The sequence below is a fragment of the Amblyraja radiata genome, chromosome 1 (assembly GCF_010909765.2).
Source record: "Amblyraja radiata isolate CabotCenter1 chromosome 1, sAmbRad1.1.pri, whole genome shotgun sequence".
NCBI lineage: Eukaryota > Metazoa > Chordata > Chondrichthyes > Rajiformes > Rajidae > Amblyraja > Amblyraja radiata.
Window position 1 is genome coordinate 189,871,554 of NC_045956.1, and position 15,567 is coordinate 189,887,120.

A 15,567-nucleotide genomic window follows, 5' to 3' on the forward strand; every position below is an offset into this window, starting at 1 on the left:
AGCGTGGACTCAGTGGGCTGAATTAGGCCATTCGGCCCATCGCGTCTACTCCGTCTTCCATCATGGCTGATCTATCTTTCCCTCTGGACCCCATTCTCCCGCTTTCTCCCCATCACGGTTGACAGGGAACTAATGAAGACTCAGTCTGCAACACCGTGGGTAAACTAATGTAAAGGGCATTGAATGTGTTGGCCGCCCCTCCCCTGCCCGTTGATCCTGGGTGGCGATGACTGAGATGATCAATGTCCTACCCCATTGTTGTTACACGTCTTGTGGCAGCTTCCCACATGCAACTGGGCTACGTTCTGGCACTTGGCATTAATACAGGCCTGTGAAACAAAGATCAGTGTGTTAGTGCATCGCATACTCACTGGCATTGCCCGCACACTACCCAAGCAACATATCACTGGCAATAGACAATAGGTGCAGGAGTGGGCCATTCGGCACCGAGCCAGCACCGCCATTCAATATTATCATGGCTGATCATCTCCAATCAGTACCCTGTTCCTGCCTTCTCCTCATATCCCCTGACTCCGCTATCTTCAAGAGCCCTATCTAGCTCTCTCTTGAAAGTATCCAGAGAACCGGCCTCCACTGTCCTCTGAGGCAGAGAATTCCACACTCACAACTCTCTGGGTGGAAAAGTGTTTCCTTGTCTCTGTTCTAAATGGCTTACCCCTTATTCTTAAACTGTGGCCCCTGGTTCTGGACTCCCCCAACATCGGGAACATGTTTCCTGCCTCTAGCATGTCCAAACCCTTAAGGGCCTGTACATCACAAAATCCTGCGACTCCGCACACGGCTGCGTGTCACTGCCTATGTCATCGCGCACCATGCTCGCATCACGTGCTGTCACGTCGCATCGTGCATCGTGCGTCATGACACGTAAATGATGTAGCGTAATTTACGCGCAAATGATGGCCAAATGGGACAGGCCCTTTAACAATCTTATATGTTTCAATGAGATATCCTCTCATCCTTCTAAACTCCAGAGTGTACAAGCCCAGCTGCTCCATTCTCTCAGCATATGACAGTCCCGCCATCCCGGGAATTAACCTTGTAAACCTACGCTGCACTCCATCAATAGCAAGAATGTCCTTCCCCAAATTAGGGGACCAAAACTGCACACAATACTCCAGGTATGGTCTCACTAGGGCTCTGTACAACTGCAGAAGGTGAAAAAATCGCATAAGTGGGACAGGCCCTAATTAACTTCCTTTCCTTTGCCTTGACGTTGCACGCCACTCCGTGACTGTGGAGCCAACAGGAGGGGTGGAGTTGCAGCCCCACTCTCTCCAGAGCAGCCCTTGTTCCCGCTTACCTTCTGGTGCCCACACTTGGTGCCCGGGCGGATGAGGTCGGAGCTGCTGGCATCCTCGAAGGTGGTGTAGGTGGCCCGGCACTCGTGCTTGACACCCCGGTAGAGCAGCGAGCTGGTGATGACGTGCACGTTGCCTCCACGGATGGGCTTTACACTTCCCCCCTTACACTGCATCTTCCCGCAAAGGACGTCCCTGCAGGGGTGACAATCACACGCTGGCCTCACCCCATACAACCACTACCCTCCAAGATGCACATGCTACCTGCTAACCAGTCAGCAGAAAGACTATACACCATTACAATCGAGCCATTCACAGTGTACAGATACATGATAAGGGAATAACGTCTAGTGCAAGGTAAAGCCATTAAAGTCTGATCAAAAGTCTGACAGGGTGGGCTGGTTTAGTTTAGTTTAGATATACAGCACGGAAACAGGCCCTTCGGCCCACCGAATCCGTGCTGACCAGCGATCCCCGCGCACTAACACTATCCTACACACACTAGGGACAATTTACAATTTTACCGAAGCCAATTCACCTACAAACCTGTGCATCTTTGGAGTGTGGGAGGAAACCGGAGCACCTGGAGAAAACCCCCACAGGTCACGGGGAGAAGGTACAAGCTCCGTACAGACAGCACCCGTAGTTAGGATGGAACCCGGTTCTGGCGCTGTGAGGCAGCAACTCTACTGCTGCACTGCCTGCCTGTTCCTGTGCTGCATTTTACAATGTTTCAGGTGAAAATGATACCCCGAGAATAAACACAAGGGGTGCATCAGTAATATTGTGTTTTGGACAAAGTCTCAAATATAGAATGATGGAATATTTACCACACAGCGGAACCCCCCAACCCCCCCCACCTCACCCCCCCCACCCCAACCCCCACCCCAACCCAAACCCCCCCCCCCACCCCAACCCCCGCCCCACCCCAACCCCCACCAGAGGCAGGAGAGAGTTGCCGTAAACAGAGGAGGGCTGGTTGCTTTTATAACTAAGCAGAGTTTAGCAAGGATATTAGAAGATCATCGAGTGAGGTGTGTGTGTAGACTTGGATTTAAATGAGGAAAGATCACTTGGACTCATAGATTTACACAGCATGAAAACAGGCCTTTCAGCCCAACTTTCCCATACCGACAGATTTGCCCCATCTAAACTAGTCCCATTTGTCCACACTTGGCCCATACCCCTTTATACATTTCGAGACATGTACCACTCCAGTTGTCATATAAACACAATCAATACCTCCGCTCAGTCCGCCTGGGCCTAGCTGATTCCCACACTGACTTTTCTGTCCTGGGCCTCCTCCACTGTCATAGTGAGGCCCAGCGCCAATTGGAGGAACAGCATCTATTTTGCTTGGCCAAGGGAATGAATATTGATTTCTCCAAGTTCAAGTAACCCTTGCATCCCCTCTCCCTCTCCGTCCTGCCGACATCCTAATCATCGTACTAATCTCACTGACGTCCTGATGAGTTTCAATGTCTGTATAACTCGTTATCACCCAGCCCACAGCCAACAATGAACCATTGTGGGCTCCACTTTTCCTTGATGATTGTTGCTTTTTGCATATCTTTTGTTTGTTCCATATCTCTCGATATCACCATAGATACATAGACAACAGGTGCAGGAGGAGGCCATTTGGCCCTTCGAGCCAGCACCGCCATTCAATGTGATCATAGCTGATCATCCCCAATCAGTACCCCGTTCCTGCCTTCTCCCCATACTGCTTGATTCCGCTAGCCCTAATAGCTCTATCTAACTCTCTTTTGAATGCATCCAGTGAATCGGCCTCCACTGCCCTCTGAGGCAGAGAATTCCAAAAATTCACAACTCTCTGTGTGAAAAAGTGTTTCCTCACCTCCATTCTAAATGGACTTCCCCTTATTCAAAAACTGTGGCCCCTGGTTCTGGACTCCCCAACGTCGGAAACATGTTTCCTGCATCTAGCGTGTCCAATCCCTTAATAATTTTATATGTTTCAATAATATATCCTCTCATCCTTCTCAACTCCAATGAATTTACCATTTCCACCATTTATATCTCTTGTTTCCCTTTCCCCTGACTCTCAGTCTGAAGAAGGGTCATGAGCCATTCCTTCTCTGGAGGTGCTGCCTGACCCGCTGAGTTACTCCAGTTTAGTTTATAGATACAGCGTGGAACCAGGCCATTGGGCCCATCAAGTCCATGCTGACCACTGATCACTCGCGTAGCAGTTCCATGTTCTCCCACTTTTTCATCCTACAAATTAAGGGCAATTTACAGAAGCCAATGAACGTACAAACTTGCACGTCTCTGGGATGTGACATCCAGAGGAAAGGCATGCGTCACGGGGAGGACTGCAAACTCCACACAGACAGCACCCCGTGGTCAGGATTGAACCCGGGTGCTGTGAGGCAGCAACTCTACCGCTGCAACAATGTGCCACCCGCGATGAACTTGTTAAATTATAATTCAAATGTCATGAAACAGCGCTAACGTGTCAGTTATTCTCGGGATCAAATCCCTGTATTAGGTCAGGTGCGTGTTTGTGCAAAGTCAGGATGTTAGGCACGTACTCATCTCGGCATGGAATATGCTCGTTGTTTTCGTTCTGGCCACAATTGCCAAACTGGTTTCCTTCTCCGTTGGTTACCTCATAGCAGATCTGCTCGGCCGACATCGCACCTATGGGAGAGAAGGCGGCAGATTAACCCGCCGTAACTTCACCGTCCTCGTGCTGTTAACTGCGTGCGGCCACATCCCAACCAAGCGAGCGGGAAAGGGAGGGGAGATGTTTGAACTGCCCGGAGGACCTGTTCCTGAGCTGCCATGTCCCTGAGGAATGAGCCAGTGGGACTAGCTCGGATGGGCATCTTGGTCGGCACGGACCGGCTGGGCCCAACGGCCTGTTTCTGTATTACCTCTGGTCACCCCATCAGAAGAAGGACGTGGAGGCTCTGGAGAGGGTGCAGGGGGTGGTTGGTGCTTGGATCAAAGGGTATTAGCTACAGGGGGAGGTTGGTGCTTGGATCAAAGGGTATTAGCTACAGGGGGAGGTTGATGCTTGGATCAAAGGGTATTAGCTACAGGGGGAGTTGGTGCTTGGATCAAAGGGTATTAGCTACAGGGGGAGGTTGGACAGACTTGGATTCTTTTGCAGCAAAGCCCCCACATCCTTCCAATACCCAATAGGTGCAGGAGTAGGCCATTCGGCCCTTTGAGCCAGCACCGCCATTCAATGGCTGATCATACCCAATCAGTACCCCGTTCCTGCCTTCTCTACATATGCCCTGACTCCTCTATCTTTAAGAGCCCTACCTAGCTCTCTCTTGAAAGTGTCCAGAGAACCGACCTCCACCGCCCTCTGAGGCAGAGAATTCAACAGACTCACAACTGTGTGCCAAAAAGTGTTTCCTCGTCTACGTTATGGGAGATTGCATACATTCCAGTAAATGGGGGCGACCAGAACTGCAGGCAAGACTCCGAATGCGGCCTGACCACAGTCCCATAAACTGCAGCATGACTTCCTGACTCGAATACTCAATTCCCCTGACCAATGAAGGCAAGCACATCATACTGTACATCTTCTGTCTGAAGAAGGGTCTCGAACCGAAACATCACCCATTCCTTCTCTCCAGAGATGCTGCCTGTCCCGTTGAGTTACTCCAGCATTTTGTGTCTACCTACGATTTAAACCAGCATCTGCAGTTCTTTCATACACAGATCATACATCTTATTACCCACTCTATGTTTGTGTTTGGCCTCTATCAGGGTGACACCTTCTACCCTGGAAAAAGGTGCTGACTCTCTGCACTATCCACGCATCTCATAATAACCATATAACCATATAACAATTACAGCACGGAAACAGGCCATCTCGACCCTTCTAGTCCGTGCCGAACACGTATTCTCCCCTAGTCCCATATAATTGTATATCGATCAGGTCATAGGGAGCAGAATTAGGCCATTCAGCCCATCGAGTCCTCTCCACCATTCAATCATGGCTGATCTATCTCTCCCTCCTAACCCCATTCTCCTGCCTTCTCCCCATAACCTCTGACACCCATACTAACCAAGAATCTATCTATCTCTGCCTTAAAAATGTCCACTGACTTGGCCTCCACAGTCGTCTATGACAAAGATTTCCACAGATTCACCACCCTCTGACTAAAGAAATTTCTCCTCATCTCCTTCCTAAAAGAACGTCCTTTAATTCTGAGACTATGACCTCTAGTCCTAGACTCTCCCACTAGTGGAAACATCCTCTCCACATTCACCCTATCCAGGCCTTTCACTATTCTGTATGTTTCATTGAGGTCCCCCCTCATTCTTCTAAACCAGCGAGTACAGGCCCAGTGCCTGCTCATTCCTGGGATCATTCTTGTAAACCTCCTCTGGACCCTCTGCAGAGCCAGCACATCCTTCCTCAGATATGGTGCCCAAAATCCCTGCATACATTTCTCTCTCCTAGCACATACTGCAAGGGCCAGGAAGCGAGCGGGTAAGTTCATCTCTGACCCCTCTCACCCTGGCCACAAACTCTTTGAATCACTTCCCTCTGGAAGGCAACTCCGGACTGTCACAGCTGCCACAGCCAGACATAAAAACAGATTTTTTCCACAACTAGTAATAATCAGAAATCTGTAGCCTCCTTTTGCTCTGGTATTTTATTCAATTCACATGTTTAATCAATAATGTTTTATTATTAATATTTAATTTTTATGTGTCATTCCTAATTGTCACTGTATGTCATGTTGTCACTTGCGGGTGGAGCACCAAGGCAAATTCTTTGTATGTGAATACTTGGCCAATTCATTCATTCATATCTATGCGCCTGTCCAAAAGTCTCTTAAACACCACTATGGTATTTGCCTCCACCATCACCCCTGGCAGAATGTTCTAAATCAGGAGTAGTGATTCAGAAGAGGTTTAGAGGGATATGGGTCAAAGGTGGGACTAGTGTAGATAGGACATGTTGGTCAGTATGGATGTGTTGGGCCGAAGGGCCTGTGTCCGTGCTACCTGCCACTGTGACTCTGCTTCACCAGGGACGAGGAGGTGTGACACCAACCCTGCCATAGAGTGATACAGCGTGGAAACAGGCCCTTCGGCCCAACTTGCCCACACCGACCAGCATGTCCCATCTACACTAGTCCCATCTGCCTGCGTTTGATCCATATCCCTGTCCTATCCATGTACCCGTCTAACTGTTTCTTAAACATTGGGATATTACCTGCCCCCAACTACCTCCTGTGGCTGCTGGTTCCATACACCCACCACCCTCTGTGTAAAAAAGATACCCTTCAGGTTCCAACAAAACCTTTCCCTCTCACCTTAAGACTATGTCCTCTGGTTCTCAAATATCCTCCTCTGCCCAAGAGACTGTGTGCATCTACCCAATCTATTCCACTCATGATTTTATACACCTCTATAAGATCACCCCCTTATCCTCTGTGCTCCAAGGAATGGTCCTAGACTACTCAACCTCTCCCTGTAGCTCCCACCCTCGAGTCCTGGCAACATCCTTGTAAAGTTTCTCTGCACCCTTTCCAGCTTGACCACATCTTTCCTCGAGTCATGGAGTCATAGAGTGATACAGTGTGGAAACAGGTCCTTCTGCCCAACTCGCCCACACTGGCCAACATGTCCTAGCTACACTAGTCCCACTTGCCTGCGCTTGGTCCATATCACTCCAAACCTGACCTATCCATGTACCTGTCTAACATTCTCGTAAATCTTTTCTGACCCCTTTCAAGTTTGACAATATCTTTCCCATAACATGGTGCCCAGAACTGAACACAATATTCTAAATGCGGTCTCACCAACGTCTTATACAACTGCAACATGACCTCCCAACCCCTATACTCAATACTCTGACTGATGAAGGCCAAAGTGCCAAAAGCCTTTATGACCACCTTATCTACCTGCGACTCGACCTTCAAGGAAAAATGCACCTGCACTCCTAGATCCCTCTGCTCTACAACACTACCCAGAGGCCGACTATTCACTGTGTAGGTCCTGTCCTTGTTCGACATCCCAAAATGCAACACCTCACACTTCTCTGTATTAAATTCCATCAACTATTCCTCCGCCCACCTGGCCAATCGATCCAGATCCTGCTACAATCATTCACAACATGGTGCGCAGAACTGAACACAATACGGGCGCTGTACGGGCGCTGTACGTATTGTACGATTGGCAGCCTCACCAACAGTCTGTCTGTTTTTTCGTCTTTTTCTGTTACTTTTAGTGTGTTTTGAAAGTTTGTGTTAATGTTCTCTGGTTTGTTTTATATGTGGGGGGTGGGGGAGGGGTCGGGGGAAACTTTTTTCCAGCCTCTTACCTTGCCGGAGATGCGATTGTTTTCCGGATCGTATCTCCGGTCGCTCTGCAGCCTAACATCGTGGAGCTGGAGGCCTCGCGAAGGGACTGGCTTTTAGCCCCACCGCGGGACGTGGACTTACCATCGGAGCCTGCGATTCCTTGCCTGGGATTGCCTGTGGACTTTACCATCGAGAGCTCGCAGTCTCGGGTAGAAACCGTAGATGTTGGGAGCTCCAATGACGCAGAAGGTTCGACCAGCCCTGACCCGGGGTCTGATTACCTAGTGTGGGGGAGCTGAAATTCCTCCCCGATGCAGGAGCTTGATCGACCCGATGCAGAGGGCCCGAACACCGCCGGCTACGGGAGTAAGATGGTAAGAGGCACGGCCCCCGACCGCGGGAGAACAAAGAAGGGAAGAGATTGAACTTTTTTTTCACCTTCCATCACAGTGAGGAATGTGGAGGAGTCACTCTGGTGGATGTTTATGTTAAAATGTGTTCTGTTGCTTTATGACTGCATGCCAAATCAAATTCCTCGTATGTTGCAAAACATACTTGGCTAATAATTGTATTGTATAGTATTGTATTGTATTGTATAGTATTGTATAGTATTGTATAGTATAGTATAGTATAGTATAGTATTGTATTGTATTGTATTGTATAGTATAGTATAGTATAGTATAGTATTGTATTGTATAGTATAGTATAGTATAGTATTGTATAGTATAGTATAGTATTGTATAGTATTGTATAGTATTGTATTGTATAGTATAGTATTGTATTGTATAGTATAGTATTGTATAGTATAGTATTGTATAGTATTGTATAGTATAGTATTGTATAGTATAGTATTGTATAGTATAAGTCACTCGTGATTGTATTGTATCAGTCTCTCTTGTCTCTTATCGTATTGTCTCGTGATTGTCTCGTCTCGTACTTGTATTGTCTTGTTCGTACTCTTATTGTCCTCGTCTCGTCTCGATCTTGTCTTGTCTCGCTCGCATTGTCTAGTCTCGTCTCGTCTTGTCCTTGTATCGTCTCGTCTTGTCTCGTCTCGTCTCTAGGGTCTTGTCTCGTCGCGTCTGTATTGTCTCGGTCTTGTAGTTGATCGATAATATTGTATTGTCTCGTACTAGTATTGTATTGTATAGTATTGTATTGTATTGTACTGTACTGTATTGTATTGTATTGTATAGTATGCAGCAGCGTATTGTACAACTGCAACATGACCTCCCAGAGCCACTGCCATGTGTGGGGAGGGGATCAGTGCTGCCATCTAGTGGCTGCCGGCAGCCTGTACTCACCATCGCCCCAGATCTCCTGGCATTGCTTGTCTGCAGACTGACAGAGCCCCTGGTTGCAGAACAAGGTCCCTTTGCTGCAGGTGTAGCCATCTTTCATGTAATGATTGTTGGGGCAATCTTGGGAGCTTCCCGTGCAGAACTCGGGCTGGTCGCACTCTCCCCGTCTGGGCCTACACACCGTGCCTGCTGGGAGGAACTGAAGGAAAACGGCATCAGAGGATGGCAGGCAGTTGGGGGGGGGGGGGGGGGGGGGCTGAGATTAGGGTCACCAATTTTTTAACTCCCAAATAAGGGACAAAAGGTCAAAATATGGGACCCATTCCCAACGGCATTTCGTTGGCCGACTAGGCCGTGGCTGGGTGAATGATGAGTTGGCCCAGGTGCTGGACTGTACACAAAGCCCAGACAGCGGGCCGGCTGAGGAGGTTTGGCCCTGGCCGCGCGACATCGCTCACAAAGTCCGGTGCCCCGTCCAACTCACGAACCGATGATCGGCCATGAGGAGGGGTGGTTAGATTAGATTAGATTCAACTTCATTGTCATTGCACAAATACGAGTACAGGTCCAACAAAATGCAGTTTAGCATCTAATCAGAGTGCAAAGTAGTAAAAATACTGGTTAAAACAATATGTACAATGTGGATGAATTAAACTAGTACATAGGCAAATAAATATATACAGATAAAAGAGTATAAAAGATAGCTAGCGTCAGGCCTGTGAGTTCAGCAGGGTAATGGTATTTTGGAAAAAGCTGTTCCTCAGCCTGCTTGTGCGAGACCTGAGGCTCCTGTACCGCCTCCCTGGTGGTGTCGGCGGTAAGCGAAGGTCCAAAGGTCGGACAGCTGGCCGGGCTGCCGACCGACGGGGCCACTGGTGAGGTGCTGCTGCTGCTGCTGCACTCCATGGGCTGCAGTACGTCGGGACAGGTGAGGCGGGGCCGGACACCGCACTCCGACCCGACAGTCCCCTCGACCCGAGTAGTAGCAGTCAAATCCAGGACAAGGGCGGTCCTGTATGGGACAAACCAATTTAGCCCAATATACGGGATGTCCCGGCTAATACGGGACAGTTGGCAACTCTATCCACAGCCCTCTGAGGCAAGGACCACACTGAAGCTTCAGCCAAGGATGCAGACCAATGCCTCTACTTCCCCAGGAGACTGAAGATGCCAGGTTCAAGCACACTCCTCTGCCTCTACAACACGACACGATACAATACGATAAAACTTTATTCATCCCCGGAGGGAAATTGGTCTGCCGACAGTCACAACACACAAGGTACACAAAAACTTGAAATTAAAAGTGTAAACAAGAAGAAAAAGAGACAAGCGACTTGTCTGGCTGCCGTGAGCACATCGCCTTCACCGGAACAGATGAACAAACAAACAAACCAACGCAGGTTTATCCCCTGGGCAGAGGAGTCTAAAACTAGTGCCACCCCCACCGGGTCCCCCTTATTTCTCCCACCATCCCTCACAGCGGTCCCCCCATGCCGGGTCTTTTCCTCCCCCCCTCATGCTCCTCGACCATTGATCGCGGGTCGATCGCGAGGCCCCACCACCGCCGTCCACCGAGGCTCCCACTGCCACCGAGGCTCCCACTGCCACCGAGGCTCCCGTTGCCACCGAGGCTCCCGTTGCCACCGAGGCTCCCGTTGCCACCGAGGCTCCCGTTGCCAACGAGGCTCCCACTGCCACCGAGGCTCCCCGTTGCCACCGAGGCTCTTGTTGCCAACGAGGTTCCCGTTTCCACCGAGGCTCCCGTTGCCACCGTCCCTCACATCGGGACCTCCATGCCGGGTCTTCCCCTCCCCCCTCATGCTCATCGGCCCCACCACCGCCGTCCACCGAGGCTCCCACTGCCACCGAGGCTCCCGTTGCCACCGAGGCTCCCGTTGTCAACGAGGCTCCCATTGCCATTGAGGCTCCAACACCGTCGAGGCACCCGCTGCCGCCGCCGCCGAGACTCGTAGGGGATACAGTGTGGAAACAGGCCCTTTGGCCCAACTTGCCCACACCGGCCAACATGTCCCATCTATATTATTCCCATCTGCCTGCTTTTGGCCCATATCCCTCCAAAGTTGTCCTGTCTGGTGACTAAAATTAGAGCACATGGTATTGGGAGTAGGGTGTTGACATGGATAGAAAATTGGTCGGCAGACCGGAAGCAAAGAGTAGGAGTGAACGGGTCCTTTTCAGAATGGCAGGCAGTGGCAAGTGGAGTGCCGCAAGGCTCAGTGTTGGGGCCGCAACTGTTTACCATATATATTTATGATTTGGAAGAGGGAATTAGGAGCAACACTAGCAAGTTTGCGGATTCCGGAAGTGGCGGCGCTGTGAAACGGCTGCGGCTCGCCTGCAGTCTGTCTGTTTTTACTTTTTAGTGTTGTTTTTTTTGTCTAGTTCAGTTAAATTTTTGGTTATTAGGTGGTGTTATGTGTGTGGGGGGGGGGGGGTGAAACAGGGCTTTCTGTCTCTCCCTTCGGGGGAATGCGACTTTTTTGTCGTATCCCCCGCCTGAGCTGAGGCCTAATGGCGGAGCTGGCGGCCTCCAACCTGCGACCAACCTCGAGGATCCGGAGGTAGAGCCAGCGAGGCTGGCCGTCTCCGAGCTGCGGCGACGTTCGGGCAGTGGCACGACTCGGCGCTCCGGTGAGGGCGGACGGCGCGGGGCTGAGACACTCCCGTGCGGGCGGCACGGCTACCGGCTGGAAGGCGCTCCCGTGAGGGCGGCCTGGGTCCTGGCTGGAAGTTGCTCCGGTGTGGGCGGACCGGCTCCCGGCTGGAAGGTGCTCCCGTGTGGGCGGACCGGCTCCCGGCTGGAAGGTGCGCCCGTGGGGGCAGCCCGGAGCGGGGCTGAGACGCTGCCGTGTGGGCGGCCCGCTGCGGGGCGGAGACGGTGCTCCGGTGGCTGAGGCGGCATTCTGGTGGCAGCGACCTGAATCCGGGGTTCGGCCGCAGGCCAGTGGACGACATCGTCGGGAGCTCGCAGGTCACAGGCTGGTGCCTGTTTTCCGGAGCTCCCGTTGCAACAGCTGCGTCCGCTAGACTGGAGGGCGGCAGCTTCGACCACCCCCGGGCCGCGGAGCTTGAACCGTGGGACTGATACCATCGCCCGGTGGGGTATCGCCTCAGCGCAGAGGGAGAAGAGGAGGGAAGAGACAGTAACTCTAAGACTTTTGCCTCCATCACAGTGAGGAGGTGCCTGGTGAACTCACTGTGGTGGATGTTAATTTGTGTTTATTGTGTGTTGTTATTATTACATGTATGGCTGCAGGCAACAACATTTCGTTCAGACCGAAAGGTCTGAATGACAAATAAAGGATTCAATTCAATTCAATGACACAAAGCTGGGTGGCAGTGTGAACTGTGAAGAGGATGTTAGGAGGTAGTGAAGAAAGCTAATGGAATGTTGGCCTTCATAACAAGAGGATTTCAGTATAGGAGTAAAGAGGTTCTTCTGCAGTTGTATAGGGCTCTGGTGAGACCACATCTGGAGTATTGTGTACAGTTTTGGTCTCCCAATTTGAGGAAGGACATCCTTGTGATTGAGGCAGTGCAGCGTAGGTTCACGAGATTGATCCCTGGGATGGCGGGACTGTCATATGAGGAAAGGTTGAAAAGACTAGGCTTGTATTCACTGGAGTTTAGAAGGATGAGGGGGATCTTATAGAAACATATAAAATTATAAAAGGACTGGACAAGCTAGATGCAGGAAAAATGTTCCCAATGGTGGGCGAGTCCAGAACCAGGGGCCACAGTCTTAGAATAAAGGGGAGGCCATTTAAGACTGAGGTGAGAAAATAACTTTTTCACCCAGAGAGTTGTGAATTTGTGGAATTCCCTGCCACAGAGGGCAGTGGAGGCCGAATCACTGGATGGATTTAAGAGAGAGTTAGATAGAGCTCTAGGGGCTAGTGGAGTCAAGGGATATAGGAAGAATGCAGGCACGGGCTATTGATAGGGGACGATCAGCCATGATCACAATGAATGGTGGTGCAGGCTTGAAGGGCCGAATGGCCTCCTCCTGCACCTATTTTCTATGTTTCTAAGATAAAATGACCGTGGTGGGACAAGTCTTTGATTATGTTGGCTGCTTTCCTGAGGCAGCGTGAAGTGTGGATGGAGTCGATGGTGGGGAGTGTGGTCCTTGTGATGGACTGGGCTACATCCACAACTCTGCAATTACTTGTGGTCTTGGGTTGAGCTGTTCCCAAACCAAGCTGTGATGTATCCCAACTATGCTTTCCATGTTGCAAGTGTCGAGTGTGTAAGTCGCTGGAGTGATAGAAATATAGAAACACAGAAAAATAGGTGCAGGAGTAGGCCATTCGGCCCTTTGAGCCAGCACCACCATTCAATATGATCATGGCTGATCATCCCCAATCAGTACCCCGTTCCTGCCTTCTCCCCATATCCCTTAATTCCTTTAGCCTGAAGAGCTAAATCTAACTCTCTCTTGAATAATATCCAGTGAATTGGCCTCCACTGTCTTCTGTGGCAGAGATTTCCACAGATTCACAACTGGGTGTAAAGGTTTTTCTTCATCTCAGTCCTAAATGGCCCACTCCTTATTCTTAAACTGTGACCCCTGGTTCTGGACTCCCCCCAAACCTCGGGAACATTTTTCCTGCATCTAGCCTGCCCAATCCTTTATCAATTGTATATGTGGCAAATTCCCTGAATCTCGTGAGGAAGTAGAGGAGTTAGACAAAAGACAATAGACAATTTCTAGAGGGAGAAGAGGAGGGAAGAGACTGGAGACCTATGACTTTTGCCTCCAGCACAGTGAGGAGATGTTGGGTGGACTCACTGTGGTGGATGTTAATATGTGTTTATTGTTGTTTTTTATTGTATTGTATTGTATGTATGACTGCTTCAATTTCGTTCAGACTTCAGTCTGAATGACAATAAAGGCTATCTAATCTAATCTAATTCATCCATTCGAGCCAGCACCGCCATTCAATGTGATCATGGCTGATCATCCACAATCAGTACCCCATTCCTGCCTTATCCCCATATCCCCTTCCTGGCTGTCGCACCAACGTGGTTGGTCCGTGACGGATCATTGGTAATATGGTTGTATAGGGCTCTGGTGAGACCACATCTGGAGTATTGTGTACAGTTTTGGTCTCCTAATTTGTGGAAGGACATCCTTGTGATTGAGGCAATGCAGCGTAGGTTCACGAGATTGATCCCTGGGATGGCGGGACTGTATATATGAGGAAAGATTGAAAAGACTAGGCTTGTATTCACTGGAGTTTAGAAGGATGAGGGGGTTCTTATAGAAACATATAAAATTATAAAAGGACTGGACAAGCTAGATGCAGGAAAAATGTTCCCAATGTTGGGCGAGTCCAGAACCAGGGGCCACAGTCTTAGAATAAAGGGGAGGTCATTTAAGACTGAGGTGAGAAAAAACGTTTTCACCCAGAGAGTTGTGAATTTATGGAATTCCCTGCCACAGAGGGCAGTGGAGGCCAAGTCACTGGATGGATTTAATAGAGAGTTAGATAGAGCTCTAGGGGCTAGTGGAGTCAAGGGATATGGGGAGAAGGCAGGCACGGGTTATTGATTGGGGACGATCAGCCATGATCACAATGAATGGCAGTGCTGGCTCGAAGGGCCGAATGGCCTCCTCCTGCACCTATTTTCTATGATATTTACACCAAGGAACTCGTAGCTGTCGACCATTGGCACATCTGCACCATTGATATTGTTTGTGGGGGGGGGGGTCTGGTTCAACCGTGCACTCTGGCCCAGCTGGTGAAGGCAGAAGCCCAGCATCTTACTTACATTGCAGTCCTTACAGCAGGCACCAGTGGATGAGCACGCAGCCCCTGGGATGAGTTTACACGTCAAAGGATGGCAGCAGCGATCCGAACATTCCTGAGCACAAAACAATGCAGAGAGTTAAGACGGGGGAAGGGTCAAAATGAAGCTTTACTTACACGTATCTCTAACCGGGATTCCTGCTGGGGCATTACATAGAACAGCACAGGAACAGACCCTTCAGCCCCTCCTTACCCCAGCCGTGCCGCAGTCGCACTCCTCGCCCTCCTCCAGGTACATGTTGCCGCACTCGGGCCCCTCCACCAGCAAGTGTAGAGGCGGCAGGTTGTACAGGCAGACCCCCACCCCGTGCCGCAGGCTGTTCTCCAGGTCCTCTCGGCTGCAGCTGCTGAACATGGTGGGGATCTCAAAGCTGAGGGACAGACAGCAGACAGAGAGTCAGCCTGGCCCCTCCAGCACCCCCTCCCGTCCACACCCACACATCGACACTCACGTTACCCTTGTTATACACTCATGGAAACGGGCCCTTCAGCCCAACGTCCATATCAACCAAGATGCCCCATCGAAACTAGTCCCACCTGCCTGTGTTTGGCCCACATCACCTTTCCCATCCATGTACCTGTCTACATATCTTTCAAACATATGAACCTTTTTATAACATACATGGCTTGCAGGGGTTTATGGAGATATGGGGCAAATGTGGGTGAATGGGACTTGCCCAGTATACAAACTGCCCAGTCGACATGGACCAGGTGGGTGGAAGGGCCTGTTTCCATGCTGTACTCTATACATGTAGGGGTTCTGGAGGCAGTGGTACAGATATGACAATATTATCAGGGCCACAGACATGGA

General features: G+C 50.2%; 1 protein-coding gene across 3 annotated transcripts in view; it reads right to left on the reverse strand.

Moving 5' to 3' along the window:
• Nucleotides 1-15,567, reverse strand: part of LOC116982817 (disintegrin and metalloproteinase domain-containing protein 12-like) — a 118,636-nt gene that overhangs the window by 20,880 nt on the left and 82,189 nt on the right. For all 3 annotated transcript variants that reach the window (XM_033036316.1, XM_033036298.1, XM_033036307.1), the window contains exons 12-17: nt 14,950-15,127; nt 14,719-14,811; nt 8,926-9,121; nt 3,875-3,983; nt 1,322-1,514; nt 252-329 (exon numbers count right to left, since the gene is read on the reverse strand). In XM_033036316.1, coding sequence (XP_032892207.1) covers nt 252-329; nt 1,322-1,514; nt 3,875-3,983; nt 8,926-9,121; nt 14,719-14,811; nt 14,950-15,127 — 847 coding nt within the window. The remainder of the gene's footprint in view (nt 1-251; nt 330-1,321; nt 1,515-3,874; nt 3,984-8,925; nt 9,122-14,718; nt 14,812-14,949; nt 15,128-15,567) is intronic.